The 13483-nt window shown below is 41.0% G+C and overlaps 1 protein-coding gene across 2 annotated transcripts in view; it reads right to left on the bottom strand.

Moving 5' to 3' along the window:
• si (sucrase-isomaltase (alpha-glucosidase)) overlaps positions 1–13483 on the bottom strand; it is a 120769-nt gene that overhangs the window by 82331 nt on the left and 24955 nt on the right. For both annotated transcript variants that reach the window (XM_036584998.1, XM_036584999.1), the window contains 6 exons: positions 12835–12966; positions 12388–12504; positions 7674–7787; positions 6036–6120; positions 4798–4915; positions 2418–2589 (listed from right to left, as the gene is read on the bottom strand). In XM_036584998.1, the coding sequence (XP_036440891.1) occupies positions 2418–2589; positions 4798–4915; positions 6036–6120; positions 7674–7787; positions 12388–12504; positions 12835–12966 (738 nt within the window). The remainder of the gene's footprint in view (positions 1–2417; positions 2590–4797; positions 4916–6035; positions 6121–7673; positions 7788–12387; positions 12505–12834; positions 12967–13483) is intronic.

Here is a 13483-nt window from a genome sequence, read left to right as displayed (position 1 = left end):
AAGTCCAAGAGAAGGCTGCCGCAGAGAGCGGGCCTCTCCAGGAGATGCTGGGCTGGGACCTGCTGTTGCTCTGGCACAGTATTTCATTTGCATTCATTGATTTGGACGACCTCCGCTTCTCCCCTCACCAGAGACACGGCTCTGGCTTGACTCAAAAGCCAATTGGTACATATGCTAGAAGCTTTAAAGCCATCGGTCGTCCCAAAACCTAATTTTCACAAATATGTGTTCCATCCGCCAAGACGTGTTTGGGGTCTCAAGTTTGCCTCATAGTTGCGACTTGTACTGGAGCAACGAAGCTAATGCAGCTAAGCTTATACTCCAATCAGCACTAGGTGATGTGCACGGGTATTCAAGCACTCAGTTAATCATTTGAGGCGCCAGTATTCAGAGCATTCGATTGGGTCATTAGGAAGACCACGTCAGCATGTTGGTAGGTGAGCTGTCACTCTGTGCTCTGATAGAGCTCGTCTCATCACCATCACTGCGGTTACAGGCCTGCAGGTGGCTGAAGACCAAAAGCAAAATAGCAACAGAATGACCACAAAAACCATGAAAAGATGCAGACACTTTAGATGTGTCTCCAGAAAACGCTACGAAGAGAAGATTAGTAGACTGGATTCGTACAGCCTGGATTCGTATCTCCAGAGTTCAGACATTTCCAGTCTGTGAGATTTTACAAAAACTAAAAGTGGCTGCCAAAGCTCTTAAACAGTAACCTCATACACACCTATAAAGCAAATCAGCTTCTTATTCGCCAGCTTGTATGCTGCGGGTATGCTGAAGCTTTTTCACGACCTCGGTTAACCAACCTACTCTAGCTTGTGGTAGTCCAGAATCTGTGAAAAGTCCAGAATCTGTGAAAAAGTATTTGTCTGACAAACTAACATGCTGGCACCTGGTCCACCCGCAACCAGCATTGAGTGTTGTACCAGTTAATAGCACTGCTGGATTTCTCATCTCACCTCCATTACTCATCCAACACAAAAACCTACCGATGTCCTTTGACTGTTTTGAATAATAAAATATGTTTTAAAGTGTGTTTCCTTTCCCTGTGATTGTTAAGCGATTATCCATTCATTAACCATTACTGACACTTTGCGTAACAACTTCATAAGCTGTTAAGCGATATCAGACTGTCACGTATTCGGCCAGCCAGCCTCAAAACTACGATTCCCAGAATCCTCCGCCTCATCACCTGACTCCAGGAAGATCATCAGCAGCCTATCACCGCTCTAGTTCTCCTGAATATTGATCATTTTCACCTGTTTTAGTCAGTATATTAGCCCGGGCTATAGTCAGGTTCAGTGCGAGGTATTGTTTTCCTAGTGAAACTACTGAGCGTGCTTTCTGGTTTTGATCTCCCGTGTTTTGACTTTGTTTCTCGTGCTCACTGATTTTCGGATTTGCCGTTTTTGGTACTGTTGCCTGGTTTGCTGGATATATGGTTTTTGACTTTTGCCTGTGTTTTGGACTTTGATCTGCCTAGCCCTATTTTGTTATGATCGCCTTCTGTGTATTTTTCTGACTTTGGAACTGACCCATGCCTGTGTACTGACAACGATATCTCGATCTAAATCCCCAAGTAAAGCTTCTTCACTGTTTTACATCCGCGAGCGTCTGCTTACTGGTCGCACGTTACACAGACAGATTTGCTTAGGTGTTTTCTGACATAGTATGACTTACTGTTATCTATAAAATAGTAAGTACACAGTATACATTAAAACAGTAGTGCTTCCTGAATGGTGCAACCGTCTAAGCGTTGGCCCTATCATTAGGAGATCATGAGTTTGCTTCGTGTTCACGCTACAGCCATTCGTGGCCGGGAGTTCGAGAGAGGACAATCGGCCTCGCTTTCTCTGGGTGGGTAGGATGACCCCCATCACATAGCGTGATGCTAGTCAGCACAGGAGTCTGTTAGCTGACATATCAGAATTGGCGATTATGTTCGGCTGCCCAATGACGTTGCGTTAACAGCGGCTTATAAAGATGTGGTGGCGCTTCACAGGTTTCAGAGGAACCCTCCTAGCGCTGGTGGTATCGTGTGATTGGGGGGGTCATAGCTAGTGGGATTCTATATGACTGAATTGGGGAGAAAATTGGGAAAAAAATCTTCATGTTTATAGATAACAGTATATCAAAGTCAAATAACACATCAGCAAAATTATTTAAATAACTGAAACAGATGTGCAATTAGAGTGAAGTGTATGATGTATTTGTCGTGTGGTTTGCACAATGCTAGTTAGCAGTTATGAGCTTCCAATAGATCTTAAGTCCATAAGCTTCACAGCTGTGACTAAAGAAGTGAACTTCAGACACGAAACACATCTTAGCCCATCAGCAACATTTCGGATGAGGGGGAAAACTGTGTAAATTAGATTTTTTCTCTCTTCCTTTAAGAGAAGTCTCATGCTTACATAAGGCACCCCGAAGAGGCTGAACTCCAGCATCCCAGGGATGGCCCACTTGATGTCATTCCAGTTGGCACCGTTGTCTCCCAGCCAATGGCCGGAGTACTTGCCCACCCCGGGGAAGGAAGAGCGGGTGAGGATGAACGAGCGGTTGTTGCCAAACACTTTCTTCACCGCCCTAGAGGTAGAGGGATGAATAGAAAACAAAAGTCAGCGTCAGGATGAAAGGGGGTGATTTGGTCCACAGGGAACGACAGGCAGATGCGGAGAAAGCAGGAAGGGGTTTGGGCAGCAGGAAGAGTTTAAAAGAGGGAGAAGGCCACAGGGGCTGAGGGAGAACAAAAGTGGATCAATGAAGCAGAAATTACACGGGGAGGAAAACACCAGTCCTGCTGTAAACAAACCGAGGAAGAAATTAGCAAGCGCTTCAAAACCCTTCACCGCAGGCCCACCGCCTGTGGACCCTCCTCTCCTGCATGTTAGCCGTGTGTCCTTGGGCTCGACACTCAACAGGCTGGTTTAACATCTTCATGTATTACACAGGAGTGAACTGAAGGACAGGACCGCGGCTACTGCTGCATCTCTGTCAAACAGCCTTCTCCTTTATATAGTACTTCAGAGTAAGGATGGGCTTGGTTATATGAGTATGCATACTTATAAAAAGAAGGTTCTTTAAGGGTTCTTTACTCAGTAAAATTGTTCTAAATAGAACTATGAACACTCAAAGAACCCATTGCATGATTAAAGGGTTCCTTGCATTATGAAACAATTCTTCAGATTGATGGAGATGGTTCTATATAGCACCAAAAAAGGGCTCTGCTAGTGTTATAATGTCAAGCTTGTAATAATAGAAGAACCCTTTTGGGTGCAATACAGAACCCTTTTCAAAATAGAACCATCTCCATCAATCTGAAGAATCGTTTCATGACGCAAGGAACCTTTAATCATGCAAAGGGTTCTTTGAGTGCCCATTGTTCTATACAGAACCATTTTCTTTACAAAAGAACCCTTGAAGAACCATCTTTGTATATGTGTATGTCAAAAACAGCATTGCTAAAAAAAAAAATGGTTCTTCAAGGCTTCTCTAGCGAATGGAATAGTGGTATTTAGAACCATGAGTTCAATATAGAACCATTTTCACACAGAACTATCTAAGTAATAATGGAGATAAGTTTATGAAAATAAACACTACTTTTATTTCTACACATATTTTCCCAAACACTCTTAAATAAGATGATTCTTCAAGGGTTCTTTAGTAAGGAATATGGTTCTATGTAGGACCATGAACACTCAGAGAACACTTTGCATGATTAATGTGTTCTTTGCATTGTGAAAGGGTTCTTAACATTGATGGCGAATGTGTTATATATGGTTCTATATAGAACCTTTCTGAAAATGGTTCTATATAGCACCAAAACAGTTTTTGCTATTATTATGGTGTTACGAATAAGAACCATATACAACACATTCTCCATCAATCTGAAGAACGATTTCCCAATGCAAAGCCTGAAAGTACTCTATATAGAACTTCTGGTTCTAAACAGAACTATTCCCTTTACTAAAGAACTCGTGAAGAACCATCTTTTTCAAGAATGTGGTTAAAAATGCCCATCCTGACAGTGAGTTACACTGCCAATACAAACACTATGAACACTCTCAAAATAGATGGTTCTTCAAGGGTTCTTTAGTAAGGAAAATGGTTCTGGATAGAACCATGAACACTCAAAGAATGATTAAAGGGTTCTTTGCATCATGAAAGAGTTCTTAAGAGAGTGCTATAGATTGGTCTGTTTAGAACCTTTATGAAAATGGTTCTATATAGCACCCAAAAGGGTTCTTGTATTGTTATGATGTCAAGCTGTTTGTGGTCTATAAAACCATCTACAGCTCATTCTCCATCAATCTGAAGAACGCTTTCACGATGCAGGGAACCCTTTAATCATGCAATGGGTTCTTTGAGTGTTCATGGTTCTATACAGAGCCATTTTCTTTACTAAAGAACCCTTGAAGAACACTCTTTTTAAAGAGCGTATGGTAAGAAAGTAGCCTACTCCTGTATTTATTTAATAAGCTGATCTCTATTATAACTTTAACAGATTCTTAGTATAAATCTTACGACATTCTAATATATAAATATTTATATTCATAAAAGTGCAGTGTGTATCGTGGTACTGCAGCTTCTACACATGCTCATCTATTTCTGCTGTCACATCCCTTCATTTACAGCACCAACCTCACAACCCTGCTATTATCTCTGTATGCAGTACATTTTACACTTTCACAGCTTCCCCCTTTATCTTTATCTCCACCCTTCACTTTGTTTCTGTGAAATGACCCCCAGCAAAACCCCCCCAAAGTGTCACTAAAGCACTGCAGGGGAACTTACTCATCTGTCGCTAGGACCATGGAGTAGCCATACAGGCTGTGCACATCGTAGTGGTTCCCCCAGGCCTGCTTAGCATCCATACATAAGGTCTTACTGTATATCAAACCATCCAGGATATCTTGGGAGAGAGAGAGAGAGAGAGAGAGAGAGAGAGAGAGAGAGAGAGAGAGAGAGAAACATGAGTGTCAGCAACTAGTCTGTGTAAAACGCGTGAAATCTAATTAACATGCATCGTAGCAGAGTGGCTCTCATAACCCAGGGGTGTCAAACTCAGGCCCTGGAGGATCTCAGCACTGCAGAGTTTACTGTTTTTCTTCTCTATAGCACACACGCTTAAAATTAAAGGTGCTAAGTGGAACCAGAAAGGATTCGTCAGAGCAAAACCATAGAAAAACCACTTTTGGTTCCCTAAAGCACTGCAAAAATTAGTATCTTGTCAAGTGAAATTATCTTAAATCTGGTTGATAAATTCGATATTTCCCATTTCGAGATGGTTGTGGATGGTTATAAGATTACCTAGCTTATTTCTAGATATTATTCACTTGTTTTAGGTAGTTTTATCAAATGAAATTATCCCACTATACTGGCAGATAACCTTTGCCACATCTGCATCAATATAGTGAGATAATTTTACGTAATAAAATTACTTAAAACAAGTAAAAATATCTAGAAATAAAGTAAATGATCCTAAATTAAGCTTAAAACAATCTCAACAGGAGAAATATTACATTTGTTGACAATTTTTAAGATATTTTTACATGACACCATTACTTGGTCCCATTTTTTTTGCAGTGAGAACCTTAAAATGGCTGGTTCTTTAATAAATAAAGTGGTTTGGTGTGGCAGTTTGGTTCTAAAAAGTTCTAACAGCGTTCACAGTCAGACCTAATCATTAACTTTTAAATGAAGAATGGTCAGATACACAGGACCCCTCCTCCTGATTCGAGTGGGAGATGATTAACAAAGTATGAAAATAAGGAAACTGGGCCTCATTTACCAACCAGCCTCATTTGATGGGATTTTAATGATACATTTGGAATAAATTTCGGGGGTCTGTCAGTTTCATGTATGAAAGAGATGTGTTCATGTCAGTTTTGCTATTTGGAATGTCAAATCTTTGAAGTTCAGTCCCTCAAAACTGCTCAGAATTCAGACTAAACTGGACTGAGTCATCCTGCCAGGACTGGACTGTGACACCCTGTCATAACCTGTCATAACCAGAGCTGTTTGGTACTTACTTGGCATGAATGGTGGATAGTTCAGCTTGTTGTCTGCACATCCTTTGCTGGAGCCTTGCACAAAGCTGGACACCTCGTTCATGTCCTTATAAAATGAGCAACAATTAGTTCTGCTTTGTAATCTCCTCTCTGCTAATTGTTGGGACATAAAACTGCTGACTTTATAGAGACGTTTATGAGGCTATTGATTTCAGTGTACATCATCAGCTGTTCCATAGAGCACACACACACACACATGCGAGACATATTATAGCTCTCGAACTGTATTGTCAATGTTGTATTAACACTTATGGTGTACATTCCACACCACTTGCACTTCAGTGAAAACTGCTGGTGATTTTATTGGGTGTACATGCTGTTACATTTATGTGTTAAGTGTTGAGATTTGTTGCTAACCATGTAAGATGTTAGGCATCTTACATCAACCTATAGTAATGCTGTATTTGGACTGGTCCTTCGTAGATGATTAATAAACTCTTAACAGATTATCAGTAACACATCAACAACATATCAGTGAAGTAGCAGTAGTGAAGCATTTCCTCAACCCAAAACCTAATCCTAATCCTAACCCTGGCCCTAATCCTAACCCTAACATTAACCAACTCAAAACCTAATCTTAACCCTGCCCTAATCCTAACTTTAACCTCAACCCAAAACTTAATCCTAACCCTAACCCTGGCCCTAATATGAACCCTAACTTTAACCTCAACACAAAACCTAATCCTAATCCTCACCCTGGCCCTAATCCTAACCCTAACTCTGGCCCTAATCCTAACCCTAACATTGACCAACTCAAAACCTAATCCTAACCCAGGCCCTAATCCTAATCCTAACTTTAACCTCAACACAAATCCTAACCCTAACCCTGGCCCTAATCCTAACCCTAACATTAACCAACTCAAAACCTAATTGTAACCTAGGCCCTAATCCTAATCCTAACTTTAACCTCAACCCAAAACCTAATCCTAACCCTGGCCCTAATCCTAACCCAAACCTTAACCTCAACCCAAAACCCAAAAAATTAAACTAAATAACAGAAACAATAGTCAATACAAATTCAAACTGTATCTTGAATCGTTTATGGTAAATGGTAAAAAGCAACGTAGCCAACATAAGAAAACAATGAAGATTTTCTTAAGAAAACAGAAAAGAAAACCTTAACAAAATAATTCTGAATTATTATTTATTATTAATTATTATTATGAACTTCTTAGTCTTTGTCTTCAGAATCTTTGCAAGTTTCTTCTCAAGGAAGGTTTCTTGAATCTGACCTCAGATCAGTACGTGCTTATTATTGTTTCTTTTAATCAAAGTGATGATAAGAATCAAATCAAATTCCTATTCGTGTTTTCATCTTCAATAAGATCTATAAAAGTGTTGTAGATGCTAAAATAAACACAGCAGCAGCACTGAAATCACATGATTAACAGAGAAGAGCAGATTAAACAGCCACTTCCTTACATCAACCTTAAGGGGTTAATAAATAAACAACAACAACAACAATAACAGAGTTAATAAAACATAAAAAAGAGGCTAAACTCTGGTGGATTTGGTGCGTCTAAATGTTGTATGAGGTTTATAAGCGGCTGCTGAGGGCTGTGCAGGCTGTGCGTGTTTGGGTTTTGCAGGGCTACTTACAATCCAGATTGCATCATGCTTCACCTCCTTGTAGAACCGTTCGATTTCATCAACCCACCAGTCGATGCAGGATCGCTTGGTGTAGTCAGGAAACACAGTTGCTCCAGGCCAAACCTGCCCACAGCACAAAATACAAAATGTATCACTGACACAGAGCGTGTGTGGAGGAAACAGATTCCGACTAAAAGGGATACTTTTGTACTACGTTTATAGTCGATCGGCCGAGGTGAGGCTGGAGTCTGAAGTTTGCACCTGTAGTGTTACTAACAGTAATGGAAGCATTTGTACACCAAATAGCGCTGAGCAAACTGCATGCTTAGACCACCACACCCTCTCCTCAATGCGTCCCAGGTTAATAAACAGACTGGTTTTCAGACAGTAGTAAAATGGACAAATAGAAAATTCAGGCTTTGAGGTGGCTGCTGATAGGGATGGGCGATATGGCAAAACTATTGTATCACAATACTTTCAGACATTTTCACGATACACAATATGTATCATGATATTCAGTTTTTCTGAGGCTTAATAAGTTGGAATAGACAAAAAGGAACATGTAATGCCATATTTAAAAATACTATCATAGAAATAATAACAAACATGGCAGCACAGTGGGTAGCGCTGTCGCCTCACAGCAAGAAGGGCCTGGGTTCGATTCCCGGCCGGGTGACCAGGGTCATTTCTGCGTGGAGTTTGCCTGTTCTCCCCGTGTCTGCGTGGGTTTCCTCCGGGTACTCCGGTTTCCTCCCACAGTCCAAAAACATGCAGTCAGGCTGATTGGACATGCTGAATTGCCCCTAGGTGTGAGTGTGTGTGTCTGTCTGCCCTGCGATGGACTGGCAACCTGTCCAGGGTGTATCCTGCCTTCCGCCCAATGACAGCTGGGATAGGCTCCAGCACCCCACCGCGACCCAGAAGGATAAGCGGTTTAGATGAGGTATGTATATGTATGTTTTACAAACCGTGCTGCACTAATTGTAATTAAACAAGACTAATTATGCTCACTGTGTAACTGAACATAGTCCGTGTTCTTAAGGTACTATGATACGCTCAGAAAGGTGTATTGCTGCATAAATTAACATAATAACAACACATTTGTCATATTGCCCACGGCTAGCTGCTACTACTGTTGGCTACATGACGTACTTTCATTGTTGTCCATTTGTAAATAACAGTATGTCATTTAGTCTTAGAAACCACCTGAACAAGTTCATTAGAGATTACTTAACAACCTGAGCCAGTCAGTGTATGATAATTTAGGCATGAAGTTAGCGTCATGGTAACTGGTGTACACAAGCTTTCAATTACCGCATTAGCATTGTAGCTTCAGGGTAAAACTAAAGAAGCAAACTTCAGCAATAATATCTGTCTGCAGAGCTGCAGAGCCACAGTTTCACGCCAGCAGGTTCAAGCCAGTGTCATTCAGCACATGTGCCGACACTTGTTTTAGTTTTTCTTAGAGAGTTTCAGGCTAATCAATATTTGTGATGAATCTGCGTTGGGCTAATGTTATATTTTAAACTTTTGGCTAAAACAGACTTCGGTTTAAATGCATGCAGCTTATGTGGCCTGGGTAATTGGTTATGTAGACATATAGCTTATTTAACTTACCCTTAATATGGGGCTTTATGTGTACACTTACATTACAAGTGCAGGAATAAAACTCAAGCAGGGTTAAATTGAGCTTAATATTAAGTTTTAGGCTAAAACAAACCTTAGTTTTTTGAAAGTATCCCTGCTTAAAAAATTCATAGAAACCATTAAGTGTTTCTTTTGGTTTCTGATGGTTTTGTAAGGTGTTTGGCTTATGGTTTAACTGGTTACCAGTGGTTGATTCATATATTGGCAGCGGTTTCCTTTCCTGAATGGCAATATGCATGGAGACACATACAACCAGCACAAACAGTCGCTGTCTACATCAGAGACATAAATGAGGAGACCGGGCACTGGTTGAAATGAATGGTGATGAATGGTGAAATGACCGTCACTCGTAACACTCAACTTTCCTATAAGGACTTTGTTTACATGGCACAATCGCGCTGACCTACTGCGCATGCTGGCCTGAAACCGCTGGAGTGAAACTGCAGGTGTAAATCTGAGGCTCTGTAGCTCTGCAGTCAGACCCCTCTCAACTTCAAACACCAAACATGTCTTGGCTGATTGACTACATTTGGGATAAGAGGGAAACTGTGAACCTGATTTTTAGCCAAACTATCGCTTTAATCTGTCATAAATGGGTTTTCTGGTTCCTACTCAATACAGAGAAACGACTCCAATGAGGGCAAAATGAAGATTTTACTACCACTCCTCTCAGATCACCTAGTTTAAAAAGACACCAGGGACGTATGAGTGTCTCTCTCTCTCTCTCTCTCTCTCTCTCTCTCTCTCTCTCTCTTATACATGCACCCCACATAGAGATGATAGAAAAAGGTTTAGACTCCAGAACAGCAGATTTATAGGTTGATACAGTAACACCTTCTGGCAGAAAGGTGTTGCCCTCAAGGTCGAGGCTAATTGACTAAAATAAAGTCTCCTGTCTCTTTTCCTCGCACCCCATTCAACCCTCCCCTCTTTACCCCCTCTACCCCGACCTCTCTCTCTCTCTCTCTCTCTCTCTCTCTCTCTCTCTCTCTGTCCTCTTCTGCCTCTTTATTCACTTGTCTTTAACCGCAGCGGGTTTTGCTCTTTTCTATTCATATCCAGTCAAGCGCGCAACACACGCAACAGCGCATTACAGTAAGCTTTGTGCCGAATGCCCTTGATTCACCATTATGTCCAATTTGCTCACGTATCAGAACACACACAAAAAAAACACACGAGTGGCCTTGTTTCTCTTTTTTTTCAGCTTTGATATTTTTGCCTCAGTCACTTCCTCTCGCCGCTCAACACACTTTTCCGTCCTTCCGTCTGCAATCACTTCCAGAGGCGAAACACCATGAGATCAGAGCCTAATGCGAAATCAATGCATATGTTGACCCGAAATAAAACCGTAAAAAAGCGATTAAACGCTGGTCCCTGCCTAATCAAGTGAAAAATCACGCTTGCCGAGCGCTACGTGTGTGATAGAGCTCAGGGAGATAAACTATCTGATGGAGGAATGTGATCATTTGTTCCGTTTTTATCACACATGCAGCTGGCATGTGTGTGACCTTTAATGGCCCATGTGAAGTCTTTATCTGATCCACCTATTATTGTTATATCTGTTGATGTACCTTTTCGATGCCTATCAAAGTTTTATGGAAAATAGCCTCATAAAATGGAATTACTTTGGGGTTATGACCAGATGGCAGGCTTAGCGCTTCTTTGTAAGTTTTCGTGAAGATCAAACAAGATTTGACCATAGTTTTACAACCCTAAGGCACATTGTCTCTTTGATGTTAACCATAAACACCATATGTGCCTTCAAAGGTTTGCAGACGCATCGTTTTTTAAACAGATTTTTAATACAAATGATTGTTGGTTGTTGATAACTTATCCTATCACTTATCAAAGCCAGAGATGGTAATTTAGATGAATATTTGTGTTAATATTAGCTTTTTGGCCGAAAGACTTTAAAAAAATGCACAAATGTTTAAGCAAAAGCTCCTCTTCATACAAGATAAGAGACTTTTTTAGACATGAAGTTGAGTGTAGATGATAATAAACCCATAATATAATATCACACTGCTGCTTTATGCTAACAAAGCCGTTGTAGGTACTTTTTCTGACTTTAAATCAGAACCAACGGTTTCAGATGGAATAGATGGTAAACATCTTTACCCCAAAACACGTTTGATAAGCAGTGCATATCAACATGAATGTGGAGCTGAAAATGAGCTGTAATTGCATTTACATCACATTTACTTCATCAACGTTGAGTGCGTTTACATGCACTCATTAATCAGATCATAATCTGACTTCTGCAGTTATCTGATTATTCAAATGGTCATGTAAACAGCACACTCTGATTTCTTAGATCACAGTAAGGTCTAGAAATCTGATTACGAAATCCGATAAAGAGGCTGGATTTTAGCTCAGTAATCAGACTTCTCAGTGCATGTGAACTCTTACTCTGATTTCTTTCAGATTTCTCAGTCTGCATATTTGTGAAAACAGGCATCAGTACCTGAAATAAGCGAGCAGTGAGATTCAGCAAAACACTTTTGGAGCGACGCTGAAACCAAATACATGCTTGACGAAATGAAGGATTTAAATATTCCTCATCTTCTAGATGATGTATGTTCATATTTTCAGGCAAAGCGGCGCGATGTTTTTAGAAAAAGCCACGTCATGACATATTTATGACACAGCTTCTTCTGTGAGTTTATTGGCTGGTTGCAAAGCAGAAATCTGATTACTGTCTGATTCATGTAGACCCAGAGTTTCCCCATTATCTGATTACCCAAGTACATGTAAAAGCGTTGATCGGATTACTGACAAAGTCTGATTTTCTGCAGTTATCGGAAGTGCATGTAAACGCACTCAGTGCAGATCTACTGGTCTACTGCAGATCTACTGCAGAGCCTAGTTCCCTGATTGGCTGGATCAGATGTGTTATAGGTAAGTAAGGGGCGGGTCAGCACATTAGATACAAGTTTAAACTAAACTCTGCAGGAAAGGAGGGGGAGGAGGTCTGGTGACCACTGCTGTAGAGGTATTCTTTCTTACGTAACTGGAAAGTAGCAATAAAAATTAAACATTGAAAAAAAGGTGTCCTCAGACTTTTGACAGCATTTACCTCTCCAATCAGCGGAGTCGTTCCGTCTGCCTCAGTGATCCAGGCCTCAACCTCAGTTCCCCTGTCATAGGCCTCGTATGTGCCGTTAATTCTCTTGCTGATGGCTATGGCAGGATCCTGTCACACACAAAACCCAAGTTATTATCTTGATTACAAAGGTTCCCCATTAACTGTCATTCACCACACCAGCACAGGTGTTGTAGGACAGGTGGGAGAAGCTGTATTCCCCTTTGAGAACAATAGAAAGTGTAAGGCTAATATTATGTCATGCATTACAGTGTCATAAACCACATGATGACGATACTAATATTACATTAGCCTCGTATATCCAGTGCAAAACTACAGAAGCAAACTTCAGACACCAAACATGTCTTGCAGGATCAGCTACATTTGGTGTACGAGCAAAACTGTTTACTGCCTGCAGCAGAAATAATACAAATGACTCACGAATATGAGAATGTATCTTTGCCCTTGCTCATGCATGTAGTCAGCAAACTGAGGCAAGTCCTTGAATTTGACCATGTCATACGTGAAGTCCTTTTTATCCTCCATGTAGTCAATGTCGGTGTACTGGGTGTCCTGGAACAGGCGATAGAGGAAAACAAATGAGTGTGCTTGTCCTTATTATCTCCTTCACCCAGCATTAGCATCCTAGCTGCTGCCGTAGGCCTCGGCGCCCTGATGTATGGAGCGGTCAAAGCCTGTTGTTTATGCGAGTAGGGTAGCGGCACTTCTGTCTGCTTTTGATTGCGCTGGCAAAGGCACTCCCTCATAAAGCCTCAGCAGATGGTGAGGTGCTCCTGCCAGTTCCTCGCAAATGCTAATCAGATGGAGACATATTAGCTTGACGCGCTAATGCCCTCTTTATTTAAATCACATCAAACGTTGTCCTTCAGCGCTTCTTACAGCAATTACAGCCGAAACATTAGCCGTCACAGACACTGCAGACACTGTGTGTGACATGTTTACATATTTTATCACTATTCCTGAAATGCGATTCACCTTATTAGAGACGGTAGAGGGACCAATCCAAATCGCTTGCTTGTGTTGTGGAAGAATTTGGAAAAACTGGCAATTTGCTAAAACTGCATCAGTT

Source organism: Colossoma macropomum, unplaced genomic scaffold, assembly GCF_904425465.1.
Source record: "Colossoma macropomum unplaced genomic scaffold, Colossoma_macropomum, whole genome shotgun sequence".
In the NCBI taxonomy this organism is placed as follows: domain Eukaryota; kingdom Metazoa; phylum Chordata; class Actinopteri; order Characiformes; family Serrasalmidae; genus Colossoma; species Colossoma macropomum.
The sequence above is the reverse complement of the archived record's forward strand: the minus strand, read 5'-3'. Positions and strand labels throughout refer to the sequence as shown.